This window comes from Eumetopias jubatus, unplaced genomic scaffold, assembly GCF_037043125.1.
Source record: "Eumetopias jubatus isolate StellerSeaLion01/CBP00866 unplaced genomic scaffold, mEumJub1_p1.0 scaffold_10, whole genome shotgun sequence".
Classification (NCBI taxonomy): domain Eukaryota; kingdom Metazoa; phylum Chordata; class Mammalia; order Carnivora; family Otariidae; genus Eumetopias; species Eumetopias jubatus.
Window position 1 is genome coordinate 56751958 of NW_028274816.1, and position 18027 is coordinate 56769984.

The window sequence follows — 18027 nt, forward strand, 5'->3', positions numbered from 1 at the left end:
CGGCCCGCTTCCAGCACTTTCCTGAACCCCTCAACTCGGAGGGGGCTGGAAAGCGCCAGAGGAGGAACTGCCACGGCGCTCAGGCGGCGCTCAGGTCCAGCTGCCCGGCGCGAGGAGCTCGCTGGAATCCTGGGCTTCTCGGGCGGGCCCCTGCGTACCCCCAGTGCTTTCGGACTCGGCCCTCCCACCCTCTCCGGGGAAAGAGAGGGGCCCGACAGCCGCCCCCTCCCGGCCCACGCTGGAAAACCACCACCCTCCCTGGCAATTCCGTTTTCTTCGCCGATCCTCGGGTCCCAAACCCCGCCCCGCGGGGCCATACCATTCTGGCTCGGAGGGGGGACCGGGAGGGGACGCGCAGAGGCTTTCCCCGGGACTTCTGTCGGGACGCAGCCTGACCCCAGCAGGGGAAGGGAGGGGACTGCGTGGGGGGCTCAGGGTGGCGGGTCGCAGGGTCCCTGACCCCCCCACCGTGGGAGCCCGTCGTCCCCCGCCGTCCCCGCTCCCCCGCCGCATTGGTTCGCGCCGTGGAACGCCGAGCAACCACCTTTGTGCCGCGGTCCCGGAGCCTCGGAGTTCGCACGGCCACGCTGCAGGTGGGTCACCGTCCGCGTCCCGCCCATGCTACGGTCCCCAGCCATGGCCCTCGCCATCCGAGTCGTTTATTGGTAAGCACGACGGCCAGGGGTCCCCCTCCGCGACCCCCACTCGGCCCGACGGTGCTGGGCGCTGGCGCTTGGGGGCTGGACCCACGAAGATTCCCTCCCCGAGAAAAGGGGTTCGCTGCGGGTGGGGTGGGCGTGAGGGGACCGGCGGGAAGCAAGGGCGTTGATCCACCTCCCCAGTGCGTGGCACTCAGGACAGCTCAGGTTATCGAAGGTGGAGCCGAGACATGTGTGCGGCCATTTAAGACACCCGACTCCGGGGGCTCCGTTTGCGGAGCGGGTGTGTGTGTGGGGGGTCACTTTTGCAATGGGAGAGGAGCCTCTGTCAACGTTTAGGTTTCCCCTCCCCCAGTACCATGAACAGTCATGGGGTGGGGACGGCGAGAGTCGGGAAGGTTCGAGAATGTTCCAGCGTGGGTTTGAAAGGAATGAAGACTGTGGGCGACCATCGTTAGTAGTCCTCCTTCCTTTCGGGTCTGGGTTTCCCCATCTGCAGAGGTTGAGAGCGTGATCTCGGTAGTGACCACGGAGGGAGCGCATGTTTGAGCCAGCTTCCCCGTTAGCGTGAAAAAGCCCCGAGTGGACAAGGGATTTTCTCTCTCGTTGACTGCTCCACCCCCCTGCGGGACACCTAGCACTATGCGGACTTGCAGACAGGCCTGCCTGTGGGCGCTTAGTAAATGCACGATCAGCGCATTTCTCCTCCCAGAGAGTGCTTGCAGGAAGAGAATATTAGCTCCGTCTTCGTTATAGGGGAGGGTGGGGTCAGGTCCGAAGCTGGAGTGAAATGCCCTGGGGCAGCCGCTGATTCTGAAAGGCTCCGATCTGCGGGCGGGCGCGTTAGAAACGTCCCCGCACCCTCTGCAAGCAAAGCGGAGGGTGGAGTGACATTTTGAGGCCCCCACGCGGCCTGTCCGGAAATAGCCTGCCGTGGGGGTTGGGGAGGCGTTTGGATTCCGGCCTCAGGACTGGGAGGACCTGGGAATCCGGGAGTAAAGGTTTTCGGGACACCTCCCCGCGGGGCTGTGGATGGGGGTGCTGCTTCTGTGGTTCTCAGCCTAACGCCGTTTTCTGTTTCCTCCCTCCCGCCTGTGTCTCATACTTGTGTCTCTCCTTGTCACCCACTTGCCCTGCGCCCCCTCTCCGTCTCTTGGCTTCCCTGCTCTGGGCCGGTTTTCCTTGTGCGTGGGTGTCCACTCCCGTCGCCCGTCCCTGTGCCCCTTCCAACATTCTCTGTGTGTCTGTCCTCTCCTCTCTCTGTCCCGTCTTTGGTCTTGTTGTCGACTCACCCTCTTGGACTCCTTCCCACCAGTGGCGCTTGAGGCTACAAGTCCAAGGTAAGTGGAGGGGCCAGCCCGAGGTGTCCCTGGAAGATGAGGGAGGGGGGCGAGCTGGTCTGGCCCCTGTTGACCCCAGTTGTGACCCCCCACACCTCCTTCCCAGTATCTTCAGCTCAAGAAGAAGTTAGAAGATGAGTTCCCCGGATGCCTGGACATCGTGAGTCTTGGGGCTGGGGATGAGAATCAGAGATGGGTCTCCTTGTGTGTCCCTCAACCCTGAGGCGGCAGCAGAGTGGTTCGGGCTGGCCCTACCCTTCACCCCCATAATCTCCATTTCCTGGAAAGGTGCAGGTGTCCCCAAGTGGGCCGCTCGGCCCCTCCAACAACATCTCTCTCCCCAGTGCGGCGAGGGGACTCCCCAGGCCACTGGCTTCTTTGAAGTGATGGTAGCCGGGAAGCTGGTTCACTCCAAGAAGGTACGGCTGTCTGTCCGTCTGTCTCGCCTTGTTCTCAGGCTGGCTGGGTGTTGGGATCTCAGCCCTTCCCTTTTCTTCCCCTCCCCAGAGAGGTGATGGCTACGTGGACACAGAGAGCAAGTTTCTGAAGCTGGTGGCAGCCATCAAGGCCGCCTTGGCTCAGGGCTAATGTGCCCTGAAGGCAGAGGTGAGGGGGTCCCAGCTCCTACACACCGCAGTCGACAGCCAGTTCCTAATGTACCCCGAACCTAAGACTCGTTTCCAACCCGATGTAATCTAGAATGGGTAGTGGTGTCCATATTATTCTCTGGGTCATAGAACTGCTTTTCAGTACCTCCCGAGCCTGGTTTCCCATTTCTAAGCCCATGTGTTCCAGATGAGCTCCAAACCCCGCCTCTTCTAGAACTGGGCACCTGGGCACCCGACGCCAGCCCACTCCAGAACCAGGTTCTGGCTCCTGACACTCGAGAGCCTGACCGTACTCGCCCATTCTCTCTACTTGAGCACCAGTCTCTCCCCCTTCTCCCCTGTTGTTCTGGAACTGACTCTTCCATCCCAGCATATGGTGGACCCAAGTTCCTGTCCCCAGGAGGCTTGGCTCCAGCGGACTGGTTTCCAAATGCTTGAAATTCAAGTTCTCTTTCTCAGAGTCCTTTACTAGGGCAGAGCGAGGTCACCTTCCCTGTGAATTTGAACGTGCAGATTGAATTAATGCGATACACACAAAGCGGTGTCTTGCTTCCCGTGCAGGTCTGAAAAGGAGGGCTCCCCAAATTAACACAGAGAAAGTCAAGAATTCCATAGTTCCAAAGCAGCTTGAGCGGACTCAATTATGCGGCTCGGCTGTGAGGGTGGGGGCAGGGCTTTCAAGTCTTAAAGCCCGAAATTGAGCACATCCCTGGCATAAACACACCAGTGGCGGGGCGGCTTCTGGGCTGCTTCTCGAAGCTCTCGGTAACTCACAAGGGGCTACTTAACATCAGCACGAGTTTGCCTGGGGTTCCGGAGAGGTCCATCAGTGGATGCTTTCATCCCGCATAAGCAAAAATGGGATTTATGTAAGGGAAAGGAGGGTGCGGGGGCTCTTGTTTTCCTCTTTTGTGGGTGCAATTCCCGGGGGTTCAGGGATTCGCTAGAAGGACTCTCAGAACTCAGCAAAATTGCATGCGTGGTTATGGATGATAGCGACAGGATAGCCGTGAAAGTTAGTGAAGGGGAGAAGCGATGGGGCAGCACCAGGATACCTCATTGTCCCCACGGCCTTTCTGGGGCTCGGGGATGGCGTGGGCTGACACCGGCATCACAGAAACCCATTTCAGTGGACGGCTTGTCCGGAGAGCGAGTGTTCCCGTGGGGCACAGGTGACAGGTGTCCTGTCGCCTCTCCTCGTGGCTGTCCAGCAGTACCCCCCCTTCCCCCCGCCCCCAGCTTTATCGAGAACTAAGTCTTGGCCCACCTTGCCTGTTGGATTACAACTTTTCCCTCCTGGGCATCCGGTTGCCCTCGTGCCTCAGTTTCTCCCTGGGACTGCATTTTGCCCATCACTTGTCTCCCTTTATCGTGGGGTCCCCACTGGTCTCGTCCCCTGCAAGCTGACTCCTCTCCACCTCTTCTCTGCACAGTCCAGTGACCTTGGCCCAGCCCCTCGTGGCAGACGCTTCATGACGGGAAGGACTGAAATGTCTCATGGACGCCTGGTCTTTCCCTGATGTCCCTGCGGCCGCCGAGTGGGGGCAGAGACTGATGCCCCTGGTCCTTGCCTGTGTGTGTGCGTGTGTGTGCCCCCCCACCTGGAGTGTAGACCTGCACCCTGCCTGCCTTGCTCCTTCCTCCCCCCACCCCCACCTTTTCCCATCTCCCCGCATCCCCCAGCCAGCCCCCTGACTACTCTCTGGCATTTGGGGTGGTCCTGCTCCGGGCTTCCTTCTCAGGGTGGCCGAGGGAGGGATCCGGGGGAGGGAGTTGCAGAGTTCAGCACTATCGGCAATGGTTCACTATTCAATAAACATTGGGTGAGTTTAACAGAACAGGTCTGTGAGTGTCCGTTTTTCCCGTGGAATCTGGGCTTCAACGTGCGCTTGAGGCAGCGGGGGGAGACTGAGCTCAGCCCACGATGACAGGGCTCCCATGGAAGCTGGGGCTCGCCTCTGGGTGCGCTGGTGACTCCAGCAGCAATGGGACAGAAAGCAGAGGAGTCCTGGGACGTCAGAGCCGGCTTTGGTCACCACCTTGAGAGCATAGGAGAGCCCTTCCCATGCTCCATTCTGTCGGCTCTTGGAGCGAGTCACAGGGCTGAGCCCACCAGCTAAGGGACTGGGAGCCTGGGCGGACTCTAGCACTTGCCAGTGAAATCAGGAATTGCTTGAGTTGGATTAGCCCCTGGTAGAGCAAGATCAGCAAATGTCGGCGGACAAGCTCGCTGAGGACCCCGTGGTCAGCCGTCACATGACGGCACGGGGCTGGGTTGGCTGTTGGGGCCACTCAGGCGGAGGATGGAGACTCGGGCGCCCCTCGGACCACGGCGTTGGGACCGTCGGTCGGGGGAAGTGATCAGAAGTCTCACAAGCCCACTTAGGAATTTTTCATGGGGCCGGACCGTTTGTAAGACCCGCAGGGAGGCTGGCCACTCCAGTCTCGCTTCAAACAGACCACCGACTGGATATCTTCGGGACACCTTTCACGGAGGGCCATTTCTTTTTCTTTTCTTTCTTTTTTTTTTTAAAAAAGATTTTATTTATTTGACAGAGCACAAGCAGGGAGAACAATAGAGGGAGAGGGAGAAGCAGGCCGATGCGGGGCTCGATCCCAGGACCCTGGGATCATGACCTGAGCCAGAGGCAGACGCTTAACTGACTGAGCCACCCAGGCGCCCCCAACACCCCTTTGAAGTGTATAATTTAACAGCTTTACTCTATTCACAGATACAAGCATGCGGCACAACAGTTTGAGAACATTTTCACCACCACAGAGGGAAGCCCCTCCACTCCCCGCCCCGAGCAACCAGTAATTTGCTTTCTGCTTCTGTGGATGTGCCCTATTCTGAAGATTTCATATAAAACGAAATCATACAATGCGTGGTCTTGCTGCTTTCACTTTAGTGTAATATTTTCAAGGTCATCGCCGTAGTAGCATGGATCAGCATTTATTCCTTTTTTTTTTTTTTTTTTGTGGCTGAAGACTATTCCACTGTATGGATCCGTCACCTTTTGTCTATCAGTTCCTCAGCTGATGATCATTTAGGTTGTTTCTATTTTTTGGCTCCTGTGAATCATGCCACTGTGACCCTGAGCTCACATGCGTTTGTCTGAACACCTGTTTTCGGTTCCTTTGGGTGTACGCCTAGAAGGGAAATTGCTGGGTCAATGGCAATGATACTTTCTAACCTCTACGGTGGTGGGTCACACAAAGACCATCAGATTCCTCAGCACTGGGGAACTCTTAATGCTTTTGGAATTATGGAGGCCGCTTGCCTCAACTCAGATACAGTTCTAAGCTGATGAACTGTCAAACCTGAGCCGCTCATTCCAGGAGGACAGAGCTGATGTGGTCCCTGCCCAAAGTCAATGCTGAGGGCTCACGAGGTTGTGCCTGTGTTCCACCAATCTGTACACTGTGATTTCCAGGAAAAGTCACAAGACAACCATCAACAATAGCAGTGAGAAACAGTGCTCCCCACCCCCGAGCATGTCTTCATTTCTAACGATTCTGACGCTTTTCTTAGTAAAACAATTCTTTGGTGGTTGCCTTCTAAGCCAGGTAGAGACATCACAGAAAGATCACAGAAAGTGGGCAACTAAGACTTGTTGGAGCCTGACCTTGACCCCGTCTGCCCGCTCAGTTCACATTGGGGTCTGCCTAGTGACACCACCTGCAGCTCTCACTTCTCCATTTGGCTTAGGGTTGGTTGTGCTGCCAATTGACAGTTTAAATGACACAAAACTCTCAAGCCCTTTACGTAAGACATCCGATGTGTGAGGCTAGGCTAGGTTATGCTTCAGTGGAAACAAGTAAACAAAACCAAACCCAAATCTCTATGGATGAACACAACACATGCAAAGTCCTCTCCAGGGCAACTGTCCTCTGTGCGTGCCTGCAGTGGTCTAGAGAGGCACTGTCCAGCAGAATTTTCTGTGAGGATGGACTTTTTCTGTGCAACAATATGGCCACTGGCTCCACGGGGCTATTGAGCACTTGAAATGTGGTGAGTGTCACTGAGGGGGGTATTTTACTGACCTGAGCCAGAGGCAGACGCTTAACTGACACAACAGTTTGAGAACATTTTCACCACCACAGAGGGAAGCCCCTCCACTCCCCGCCCCGAGCAACCAGTAATTTGCTTTCTGCTTCTGTGGATGTGCCCTATTCTGAAGATTTCATATAAAACGAAATCATACAATGCGTGGTCTTGCTGCTTTCATTTTAGTGTATTATTTTCAAGGTCATCGCCGTAGTAGCATGGATCAGCATTTATTCCTTTTTTTTTTTTTTTTGTGGCTGAAGAATATTCCACTGTGTTATTTTACTTTATTTAAATTTACATTCAGGGGCATCTGGGTGGCGAAGTCGGTTGAGCATCCCACTCTTGGTGTTGGCTGGGATGGTGGTCTCGGGGTCATGGGACTGAGCCCCCCCATCTGGCTCCACGTTGGATGTGGAGCCTGCTTAAGAGTCTCTCCTTCTTCCTCTGCCCCTGCCCCTTGTGCATGCTCTCTCTCTCTCGAATCTTTTTAAAAAATAAAAAATAAATTTACAATCAAATACGCATGGCATGTGCCAATGGTTACCTTATTTTTTAAAAAAAGATTTTATTTATTTATTTGAGAGAGCCCAGAGGGAGAGTGAGGAGAAGCCGACTCCCCACCGAGCAGAGCCCGAGGGGGGCTCGATCCCAGGACCCTGAGATCATGACCTGAGCTGAAGGCAGATGCTTAACGGACTGAGCCACCTAGGCGCCCCCACTTCCCTTACTGAGCAGCTGCAGATCTAAACTTTTGGGGACTCCTGTTGCTGTGTCTGGACCCACAGCATCCTCACTGCACCTGGCTGGGGAAGCGCAGAGAGACCCACGCACCGGCTCTTAAAGGCGTCAGCAAGGAAGTGACGCACACCAGCTCTCCTCGCAGCCCATTGGCCAGAACGGGCACACGACCCCGCCCACCGGCAGAACTGGGCTGGGGACCGCCGCCTTTCTGCATTCAGGAAGGGGAGGTGAGCTGGAACAATTGGTGAGCACTAGAAATACCTACCACGGTCCTTTTAATTTTACCTTGTGCCTGGAAGAGAAAGTGCCATGATCCTATTTTTGCTTAACTGGGACAATTCGCACCTTCAGGAACAAAAAGAACGCCTCCGGGAAGGTCCCTCCTTTCCGGAACCGGGAGACGCAGTGAATTCTTGTCCAACAGCGACACCGTGTGGCCATTTTGAGAACAGCATCCCCCCATCCCCCCGGGTAACCAGAGCATCCCCTTCTGGTCATTGAGATTTCGTGAAGTCGAGGGAATCACCATGTTTGGCGTGGTGACATGGCCCTTTTCAAATAAATACAGAGGAGGGAAAAGTATATCTTCTCTCTCTTCAAGTTCTCTCTCTGGACCCCTTCCATTTAGTCTATAACCAGTCCCAGCTTCAGTACTTGCTGGCTGTGGGACCTCAGACAAATGTCCTCACCTATCAGGTGATGATTTAGTGGAGGGAGGAAGCAAGGGAAATGGGGGTAAGGTATCAAAGCAACGCCAGGTGGAGGCTGGGCGTCACCAGGATCAAGTGCAAAATGAGAGGTTTTGCCCTCGATGCTTCTGTAGCGTCTTCCCTGTGATTCAGAGAGCTGCTTGTCTTGCCTCCCTGCCCTTCCTGACTTTTCTCCATCTGGGGGAAAGACTGAACCCCCCTCTCCCCTCAGCCCTACCTCTCAGCGGCTCCGTGTCGCAGTGCCTCATGACAGGCTGTTCCTCTCACCTTAAGAAAAGTGTTTTTTTTTTTTTTTTTTTAACTTCAAAGACATTTATTGGGGCACCTGGCTGGCTCGGCCCATAGAGCGTGGGACTCTTGATCTCAGGGGCATGAGTTCAAGCCCCACATTGGGGGTGGAGCCTATTTAAAAGAAATTCAAGGACGTGTATTGTTAAGAAGTCTTGAGGTTGGTGGTCAGCTCAACAATGTGATCAAGGTTTCAGAATTGTTCTTTTTATTCTCTTCTCTTTAGTTTGTTGGGTTTTTATCTGCTTGCTTCTTTGCCTCATGGTGGCAAGATGGCCATTGCAACTCTAGGCATCACATCTGTGTCCAAAACAGGAAGGAAGAGGAAGACACCCTGCCAGCACACTTTCTTTTTGTACCTGTCACCCTGCAGTTTTTTGAATCGAAGTAAAATACACATAACCTAAAATTTACCATTTTAACCATCTTAAGGTACACGATTGATTCGGTGACATTTAGTACATTTCCAATCATGTGCAAATATCACTACTTTCCAGTTCCAGAACATTTCATCATTCCAAAAAGAAACTCTGAACCCATTAAACACCCACCCCCTCATTCCTCCCTCCCTCCATCTCACGGTCCGCACTAATCTACTTTACAGATGTGCCTATCTGGGGGCCCCTGGGTGGCTCATTCGGTTGAGCATCATGCCTTCAGCTCAGGTCATGATCTCAGGGTCCTGGGATTGAGCTCTGCATCGGGCTCCCTGCTCAGCAGGGGGCCTGCTTCTCCCTTTCCTGTTCCCTCTGCTTGTGCTCTCTCTCTCTGTCAAATAAATAAAATATTAAAAAAAAGACCTTATTTTTTCAGAGCAGTTTTAGGTTTACAGCAAAGTTAAGCAGAAAATCCAGAGAGTTCCTGTATACCACTTACCCTCACATACACATGGCCTCCCCCAAATCGACACCTCCCCCCACAATAGTGGTACTTCTGTTGCAATCAGTGAAATTCTATTGACACATTAGCACCCCGAGTCCATAATTTACATTAAGGTTCATTCTTGGTGTTGTACATTCTATGGGTTTTGACAAATATATGACATGTATTCACCATTACAGTACCCCACAATACCCTACATGTATTCCCCATTGCAATACCCTCACTGCCCTCAAAATCTTCTGTGCTCCATCTGTTCATCCCTCCGCCTTAACTCCTGGAAACCTCTGATCCCTATACTGTGTCCAAAGTTTTGCCTTTTCCAGAATATCATGTCATTGGAATTATACAGTATGTAGCCTTTTCCAGATTGGCTTGTTTCAATTAGGAATATGCATTTAACTTCCCCCCATGTCTTTTCATGGCTTAATAGCTCATTTCTTTTTTTTTTTTTAAGATTTTTTTATTTGACAGAGACAGAGCACAAGTGGGGGGAGCTGCAGGCAGCGGGAGAAGCAGGTTTCCCACTGAGCAGGGAGCCCGATGCGGGGCTCCATCCCAGAACCCTGTGATCATGACCTGAGCCGAAGGCAGATGTTTAACTGACTGAGCCACCCAGGCGCTCCCAAGATTACTTAATTCTAAGGTTTCTTCTTTAGCTATTTGTTTACACCGAATTACAGTTTCCACAAGAAAGGCAGGAGGAATACACGATTCTTCCTAATGTAGCAGTGTTTGGAATATTACACCGGAGTCTCAACAACTTCCTCCAGTTTTTTTTTCTTTCTTTTTTGAGGACCATTGTGAACCCATCAGTGTTTATGTTTCTGATGTATTTCAACCTGTTGCGGATGTATTTCTTTTGAAGCTTAAATTGAAGCTTCTTGGAGGTGGTCCCTGGGTCCTTGGACATAAAAGCCCAGTAATCTCTGAGAGTTTCGTATCTTTGCGGGGGACAAGATGTTCCAGGCTTGTCTTGGTTTTTCCCACCTCAGACCTGGGGTCAGCCTTGTCACCAAAAAAAAAAAAACCTTCAGGTTACCCTCTCAGAGGGAGATGCTATTTAGAGGCCCCCTAGAAATCTAGATGAGAGGTAGCGAAATCTGCAGGGACTCAGGCGGGTCAAGATGCCCGACACTGCCCACCCTGATGCTTCTATGCTGGGTCTCCCCGCCCTCTGCACCTGTCTCCCTGATGCCCTTCTGTGTCTGTCCCTACCAGCGTCTGTTGGATAAGCGGAAGGAGCTTTTGTTGCATCCTGGAAGCCCCCGGGCCTGTCCACTCTTATTACATGTCTGCCCTCCCCCAACAGCCTGTCACGTGTTCCCCCCCCTTCCCTCCCCTCCACCTGATCTAATTCTCTCTCTGCTCTGCTGAGGCGGGGCGGATCTAAGGTTTGGAGCATTTGCTAAATGGGACCGAGACAGGGTCAGAGAACCGCTTGCTGCGGACAGCCACAGGGGGGCAGCAGAGGGAAGCGGGAGCCGGGGAGACAGCGCCCCAGCAGAGGGGGCGAGGGGTGCACCCACCAGAGAGGAGAAACCGAGGGAGGGGGAAAGTCTGGGAAGGAGGGTTGGGGGTGGGGGGTGATTTCAGATTTACAGAAAAATCAAGAAGATACATATCCAGCGCTCCATTCACATCTTACCTGAGCAGGTGCATTTATTACAATGAGTAAACCATTATCGATACACTCTTATTAACTAAAGCCCTTAGTTTATTCAATTTTCCTTAGTTTTTCCCGAATGTCCTTTTTCTGTTCCAGGATTCTGTCCGGGACACCACATTCCGCGTCTCCTTAGGCTCCATTCAGCTTGGGCAGTTTCTCAGACTTCCCTTGTTTTGATTACCTGGATGGTGTTGAGGAGTATGGGTCAGATATTTTGGAGAACGCCCCTCTATGGAATTTGCCTGAAGTTTTCCTCATGACTAGATTGGGGTTATGGGTCTGGAGAGGAAGACCGCAGAGTTCACGTCAGATCAAGGCTACACAATCATCTGGCTGTGGTAGGGTCTATCCAGTTGTGCTCTTGGGAAGGAAGTCACTACATGCAGCCTGTTGCGTGTCCAGCTGAGACTGCTGAGGCTCAGAGAGGTGTAGTTGCCCGCGCCAAGTCACACAGTAGATACCTGGTGCTGCCGGGGTCTGCTCCAGCCCTGAGTTAGTCTATGCTACAGAGACTCAGGGTGAAAGAGATACAGAGACTGAGAGATGAGAGTCCAAAATGCAGGAGGGGAGAGGAGGGGGGTGAGGAACAGATAAAGAAGATGGGAACCTGGGAGGAGTTGAGTGACAGATGGAGACTGGGGACCCAGAGAAGAAGGCAGAGAAGGGATGCAACAGGTGGAGGGTTGGAGAGAGAAGGAAGCAGAAAAAGACAACGAGAAAGTTCTTTATGCGATGCTATCATTAACCATCGTCCGGGCGGATGCTATTTGTTGGGCACTTAGAAGCTCAGGCTTGGCTAAGATTTCTATGATTTGGGGGGTCTGGGTGGCTCAGTTGGTTAAGCGTCTGACTCTGGATTTGGGCTCAGGTCATGATCATCGTGAGATCGAGCCCTGCATCAGGCTCCGTTCTCGGTATGGAGCCTGCTTGGGATTCTCTCTCTCCCTCTGCCCCCTTCCTTAAAAAAAAAATTGTATGATTTGACTCATTTAATCCTTCTCAAATCCCTCCTTCTCACCAAGAAACCCTCACATTAAAAGTTTACACACTTCTGGGGCGCCTGGGTGGCTCAGTTGGTTAAGCGACTGCCTTCGGCTCAGGTCATGATCCTGGAGTCCCAGGATCGAGTCCCGCATCAGGCTCCCTGCTCGGCGGGGAGTCTGCTTCTCCCTCTGACCCTCTTCCCTCTCGTGCTCTCTATCTCTCATTCTCTCTCTGTCAAATAAATAAATAAAATCTTTAAAAAAAAAAAGTTTACACACTTCTGAAAAATCTTTCCTTAAACTTTTAAAATTGTTATTTAATCTGCATTAAATAAAGTATACAGGTCTGAAGTGTTCAGTGTAACTGATTCGATATCAGCACCCATTACCCCAAAAAGCTCCCTGGGGCATATTTGTAGTCCTTTTCTCTCCATGCTTCCAACCTTGGAGACCACCGATTTGCTTTCTGTTAACAATAGATGTGTTTTTGCCTCCTATAGAATTTCACAGAAACGAAATCACATAGTGTATCATCTCTTGTGCCTGGCTTTTTTCCCCACTCAGTATAAGGATTTTGAGATTCTCCCATATTGCTGTGTGTATCCATAGTTTGTTCCTTTCCATTGCCAAGAGGCACCTGCTGCATGGATATACCATAATTTTGTCAGTCCATCCACTCGGGCTGTCTCCCATTTTTGTCCGCCATGAATAGAGCTGCTATGAACATTCTTGGATTCTGCACATGCTGACCTGGCCTAAGAGGGTGGGGGCAGGTGGTAAGTCGGGTCAAGGCCAAGGAAACCTGCTGGGGAGAAGCCCAAGGACTGGGGGATGGGTGGGGCGGGGGAGGGGGAGACCAGAGAAGGAGAGGAAATGGGAAACATGGGTGCGGGCAGGGCAGAGAGGTGGGAGAAGAGGGAAGAGATGTGGGGGGTGGGGGCTTGTCTGGTGGCAGAAGGGTAAGACCACCCATTTGCTCAGCACTTCCTGTAAATCAGGCTCTGTGCTGAGCGTATAAATGGCACACTCCGTATGACTCACACCCGCGCATGTGGAGAGGGTGTGGTTGTTATCCAGAGTCCCATGGACGGACGTCCAGCTGTCTACATGTCCCATTCCGAAGAGTCCAAGGAGCAGATGGGCTTGGCACAATTTGCTGGCGCAGAAGGTTAAGGGCTATGCTCTCCAGCTGGGCGGCCTGGTGCTTGCCCATGCAGCTCGGGCGCTTCCTGTCTTCTCAGAAAGGCACTCGAATGCTCTGATGTTTGGTGTGACCTCCTGGAGGCGAGGGATTAAGCTGCCTGCCTTAAAGGACCTTTTTGTAAGGATATTAGAGCATATAGGACAGCTGCTGTCACATGGGAAGTGACATGCTGGGGGAGGGGGCCTGCATGTTCTGGTTTTGAGAGCAAGAAATTCCAGTGCCTCAGTTTCCCCTTCTTTCTGTCCCCCTCCCACCATCTCTACCATCTCTTCCCGTTTCTCTGCCCCTCCGTCTCCTCGTGGGGTCTTAGTGTGTTTTCCTGTGTACATTTCTACCAGGGGCTCTCTCATAAGCAGGAGGGGTTAATTGCACACTCCCCACCCCAGTCTGTCATGTGTCCCTCTAAATCCCTGCTAATTCTCCCTATATTTTGCTGAGGCTGGCCTGGTCTAAGAGGATTGGAGCATTTGCTAAATAGGAACAGGACAGGGTCAGAGAAACAGCTGTGGGGAGACCCAGGGGCCAGAACAGCCACCCGGGGGCAGCAGAGAAGCTGGAGGCTGAGGCCAAGAGGGAGCATGGAATTGGTAAAAGAGACCATGGACCCCAAATATAGACTTTGTAGATCCTGACCCATACGTGAAAGGACACTTGATTTATGACAAATTACCAGGCCCTTCATCCACTGACCACTGAAAATCTCTGAAAAAGAAGAAAAAAAATCCCTGAGTCCCTACCTCACACCATAGAGAACCAATTCTACATGTATTCAAGACCTCCTAAACATGAGATAAAACTATAAAGATTTTAGAGGACAAAACAGACTATCTTTATGATCAAGTGCTAATGAAAGACACCCCTCCCCCCGCCCCGCTGGAAAGATTTCTTAAACAAGAAAGCAAAAGCAAAAAGAATGAACTTAGAGCAGAAAAAGGAAGCCAAACCAAATCAAACCTGAGCTATAGTCAAAGCGGTACCCCAGGGATCTCAAACCGATGCCCTCTGTAAACTGTTTCGACAGTTTTGGACAAGGCATGTAGACCCATGGGATGTCAGCTTTTATAAACTTTTATGTCAATTTGAAAATGGGGCTTATTTTGTTTTAAGTCATTTTTCCTTTTTGTTAATAATTTTATTTTGCTTTACAGCATATCACTGTGCCACTGACAGTAAGGAGAAAAGAAACTGGTCCGTAAGAACAGATAATCAGAAGCACTGAACTAGACGACATTCAAATCACAAAATTTTATTTATGAAAAAAATACAAATAGGAAAAATATTTGCAATCAAAAGGGATGTAAGGATAAATGGGTTAAAGATAAAAATGGGGCACCTGGCTGACTCCGTGGGTATAGAGCATGTGACTCTTGACCTCAGTGTCCTGAGTTCAAGCCCCACACCGGGAGTAAAGCTTACTTTAAAGAAAAATGGGCTAAAAAACCCAGAAAACGCTGTGACTATTCCTAATGTCCGACTAACACGTGAGAGGGCGTAACTTCTTTGATCATCAGTAAATGGATGATCACCACAGTGATGCCTCAAGCCAGCCGACAGGCAAGCATCAAAAAGTCCCACATCCTAAAGGTTTCCAAGGACGCCGACCCTCAGAGGACGGCTGGGTCAATCAGGCCGGGTCAAGGCCGGTAGAAAGCTCTTGGAGCATTGCGAAGCAAACAGAGGCTGTTAGCAGGGGTATCACGTGACCCCTGGGATCCCACACAAATGCCCGTGTGCGCCCTAAATAATGCTGTGGGGGCTCCCACAGTGAGTGGGTGGGCTCACAGTGAACACAAGATGCCACCTCCGCAGGTGGGGTGAATGGGGGTGTGTTCCCACCACAGAGCACCTGAGTGCACCTGATCACGACCCCTGTCCTCACCCACGGGCGGCTAACTGCAGGCTGATCAAACCCTCGTCCCCTCTGACCCCGTGGGAACTGCAGGACTCCGTGGGGACAGACTCCCCTATAAATCCAGTAACCTCCTGAGTTCTGAGTCACTGTCATCCTCAAGGTCATCTCCCTCTTGAGATCCGGACATCAAGGGGAAAGGGAGTTCCTCCAAGGGGTCTTGGGGCAAATGGAGCCCTGGGAAATTGGGGGCCAGCACGGGGTCTGGCGAGAAGTCCGAGGCGAAGGAGTTCTGAGGCCAGGCCAGGGCCGGGGCACGGGCCTGGGCAGTGGGGACGTGGCCCTGGGAGCCTTGCTCTGGGGCCCACCAGGCCCGGCGGAGGCTGTAGATGCTGGAATCTGCTGCCGGGGAGACCCGTGTGAGGCTGAGCCGAGCGGGGCTGCAGATGCAGAGGCTCCCTGGGAACATGGGTCTCCCAGGGACCGGGACCGAGGCGGGATCCTGGGCAGGAACAGGGGCAGGGACAGGGACAGGCAAAGGAGCAGGGAAGGGAAAAGGGACTGGGGCGGGGGCAGGGGCAGGGGCAGGGGCAGGGATAGAATCAGGGGTGGGGGCTCCAGGGCCCTGGGGCCCAGCACCGCCTCCCCCACCTCGCCCTATGGGCAGTCCCTGCAGCCTCGCGTGCTTGGCCCGATGGTTCTTGAACCACACCTGGAGGGAGGGACAGAGGTGACAAGTAGGAGGTGTGAAAGGGCTTGCCTCATCCCAGGGGTGGGGCTGCTCAGGAGAAAAAAAGCCCATCTCATCAGGGAAATGCAAACCAAAACCACAACAGATACCATCTCACCCTAGTGAGAATGGCTCAAATTAAAAAGTCAGAAGACAGATGTTGGGAGGATGTGGAGAAAGGGGAAGCCTCCTACACTGTTGGTGGGAATGCAAGCTGGTGCAGCCACTCTGGAAAACAGTGTGGAGGTTCCTCAAGTTGAAAATAGAGCTACCCTACGACCCAGCAATTGCACTACTGGGTATTTACTCCAAAGATACAAATGTAGTGATTGGAAGGGGTACGTGCACCCCAATGTTTATAGCAGCAATGTCCACAAGAGCCAAACTGTGGGAAGAGCCCAGATGTCCATCGACAGATGAATGGATAAAGATGTTTTACACACACACACACACACACACACACACACACACACACACACACACTAGAATATTACGCAGCCATCAAAAAAGAAATCTTGCCATTTGCAATGAAGTGGATGGAGCTAGAAGGTATTATGCTAAGTGAAATAAGTCAGTCAGAGAAAGACAATTATCATATGATCTCAATGAGATGTGGAATTTAAGAAACAAAACAGGAGCATAGGGGAAGGGAGGAAAAAATAAAACAAGATGAAATCAGAGAGGGAGACAATCCATAAGAGACTCTTAATCATAGGAAACAAACTGAGGGCTGCTGGAGGGGAGGAGGTGGGGGGATGGGGTAACTGGGTGATGGACATTAAGGAGAGCACATGATGTGATTGATGAGCACTGGGTGTTATCTAAGACCGATGAATCACTGAACTCTGCCTCTGAAACTAATACACTATATGTTAATTAATTGAATTTAAATAATAATAAAAAGCTGGCCTCATACCGCTCCCTATGGCCCTAGGTCCAATTTGAGGCCCCTAGGGTGTGGGGTGCAGGAGGCTGCAGGGGAGGGTGCAGAGGCGTGGTCACCCCGGAGCCCTGGGGCGGGGCTTCACGGAGGCCCCGAGTGCTGGTGCCTGGAGATCCATTAGGGCTTCAGTCCGGGCAGGATCACGTTGGCTGGTTTGGACAGCACAGGGGTTGAGGTGAACTTGGAGTCCAGCCCTGGGTCTACACACGGGGCCCCTTGCTAACTTTGTGGGGCCCTCTGGCCTCAGTCTGCTCAGCGGTAGCGGGGGAGGGCTCAGCCCCCAGGAAGTGCCACCTTCTTCGTGGATCTTGTGAAGACTGGGGACACAGGGGGCGGTGGGGGGGGGGGGTCGTACCTGCACTTGATGTTCATCCAGGTCGAGTCTGGCCGCCAGGGTGAGGCGTTCCCCATAGCTCGGGTAATGGTTCATCGTGAAATGTTTCCTCAGCTCCTGCAGCTGCTCCTTGAGGTACACCGTGCGCTTCTTCCTGGACCTTGGGAGCCTTTGGGGTGCTGGGGGGCCTGGCCGAAGGAGAAACGGGGTCAGACAAGCCAGGGACAGCCCCCAGCCCGCTCTCCCCCTTCCAGCCCGAGTCCCTGGGTGCGTCTGGGCCTCAGTGTCCACGTCCTTGAAATGGGCCTGATAACAGCTCCGGTCTTGTGATTCCAGGGCCCACAGCCATGGAAGGCAGGCACGGTGGGCGCCCCAGGCTCAGCCAGGTTGCTGCCTCAGGTGGGCTCCCACCTCGCCCGGCCCCCCGGCCCCTCCCACCAACGGCCAAAGCCTCCCTCACACTTGCAGGGGACGAGCACCCACCAGGTCCTCTGCTCGGCCCACCCCAAGAATTTAAGTCCACGCAGCAGCTCCACAGAAGTCCCCACAGCACAGTGTGGGATCCCCCTCCACCCCGCACAGGGGGCCTCCCCAGCCTCGGCCACAGCGGCCGGCCCGACAACCCACCCCTGGCCCAGGCCGCTCAGGCAGGCCCAGGCGCACCTGCGGGAGGGTCTGGCTCCTGCATCCTCGCCGCTCCTCGGCTGCTGCGGGTGAGGCTCGGCCCACAGGACCTGGGGCTTAAATCCCACCCACCGGCAAGCTGTGCCCACCCAGACCCAGCCTGAGGGTCCTGGGACTCTCCCTCTCTCACCCGCCCTCGGCCCCACCCCTGGAGGAGTCACAGTGAGTGAGTAATCCTTTCCCCCCTGTGGGTGGGGGCGGGGCTGGGGGCTGGGGGCTGGGACCTCAGTGGCAAGACAGCCTTGGTCGCACCCTCAGGGGGCTCTCGCCCAGGGGAACCCCACGCTGCCCACGGTGCGGGGTCCCCGTCCCAGGAAAGGGCCCCTCCAGCCAGTGCCCTGGGGTCATCCCATCC

At 53.4% G+C, this 18027-nt stretch overlaps 2 protein-coding genes across 2 annotated transcripts; one reads left to right on the forward strand and one right to left on the reverse strand.

The window, feature by feature from the left end:
• The first annotated feature begins 530 nt into the window (after positions 1-530).
• SELENOW (selenoprotein W) lies at positions 531-4445 on the forward strand. Its single transcript, XM_028088151.2, has 6 exons — positions 531-665; positions 1975-1999; positions 2106-2159; positions 2344-2418; positions 2507-2605; positions 4041-4445. Exons 1-5 carry the CDS (start codon positions 619-621, stop codon positions 2585-2587), a joined length of 282 nt encoding a protein of 93 aa, XP_027943952.1. The 5' UTR covers positions 531-618; the 3' UTR covers positions 2588-2605; positions 4041-4445.
• Positions 4446-15096: 10651 nt separating this feature from the next.
• On the reverse strand, positions 15097-17676 carry LOC148163250 (tetrapeptide repeat homeobox protein 2-like). The gene is made up of 3 exons (XM_088026947.1): positions 17652-17676; positions 17010-17176; positions 15097-15693 (listed from the first exon to the last, which is right to left on the reverse strand). The coding sequence occupies exons 1-3, from the start codon at positions 17674-17676 to the stop codon at positions 15097-15099; spliced, it is 789 nt and encodes a 262-aa protein (XP_087883073.1).
• Positions 17677-18027: the final 351 nt, after the last annotated feature.

Excerpts from the sequence above, each read along its gene's own strand:
- LOC148163250 (XM_088026947.1), bottom strand. The coding sequence starts at position 17,676 with ATGCAGGAGCCAGACCCTCCCGCAG. Across the intron at positions 17,177-17,651 it reads GGAGCCAGACCCTCCCGCAG|GCCCCCCAGCACCCCAAAGG; the intron begins GTGCGCCTGGGC and ends TCCTTCGGCCAG. Across the intron at positions 15,694-17,009 it reads TGGATGAACATCAAGTGCAG|GTGTGGTTCAAGAACCATCG; the intron begins GTACGACCCCCC and ends CCCTCCCTCCAG.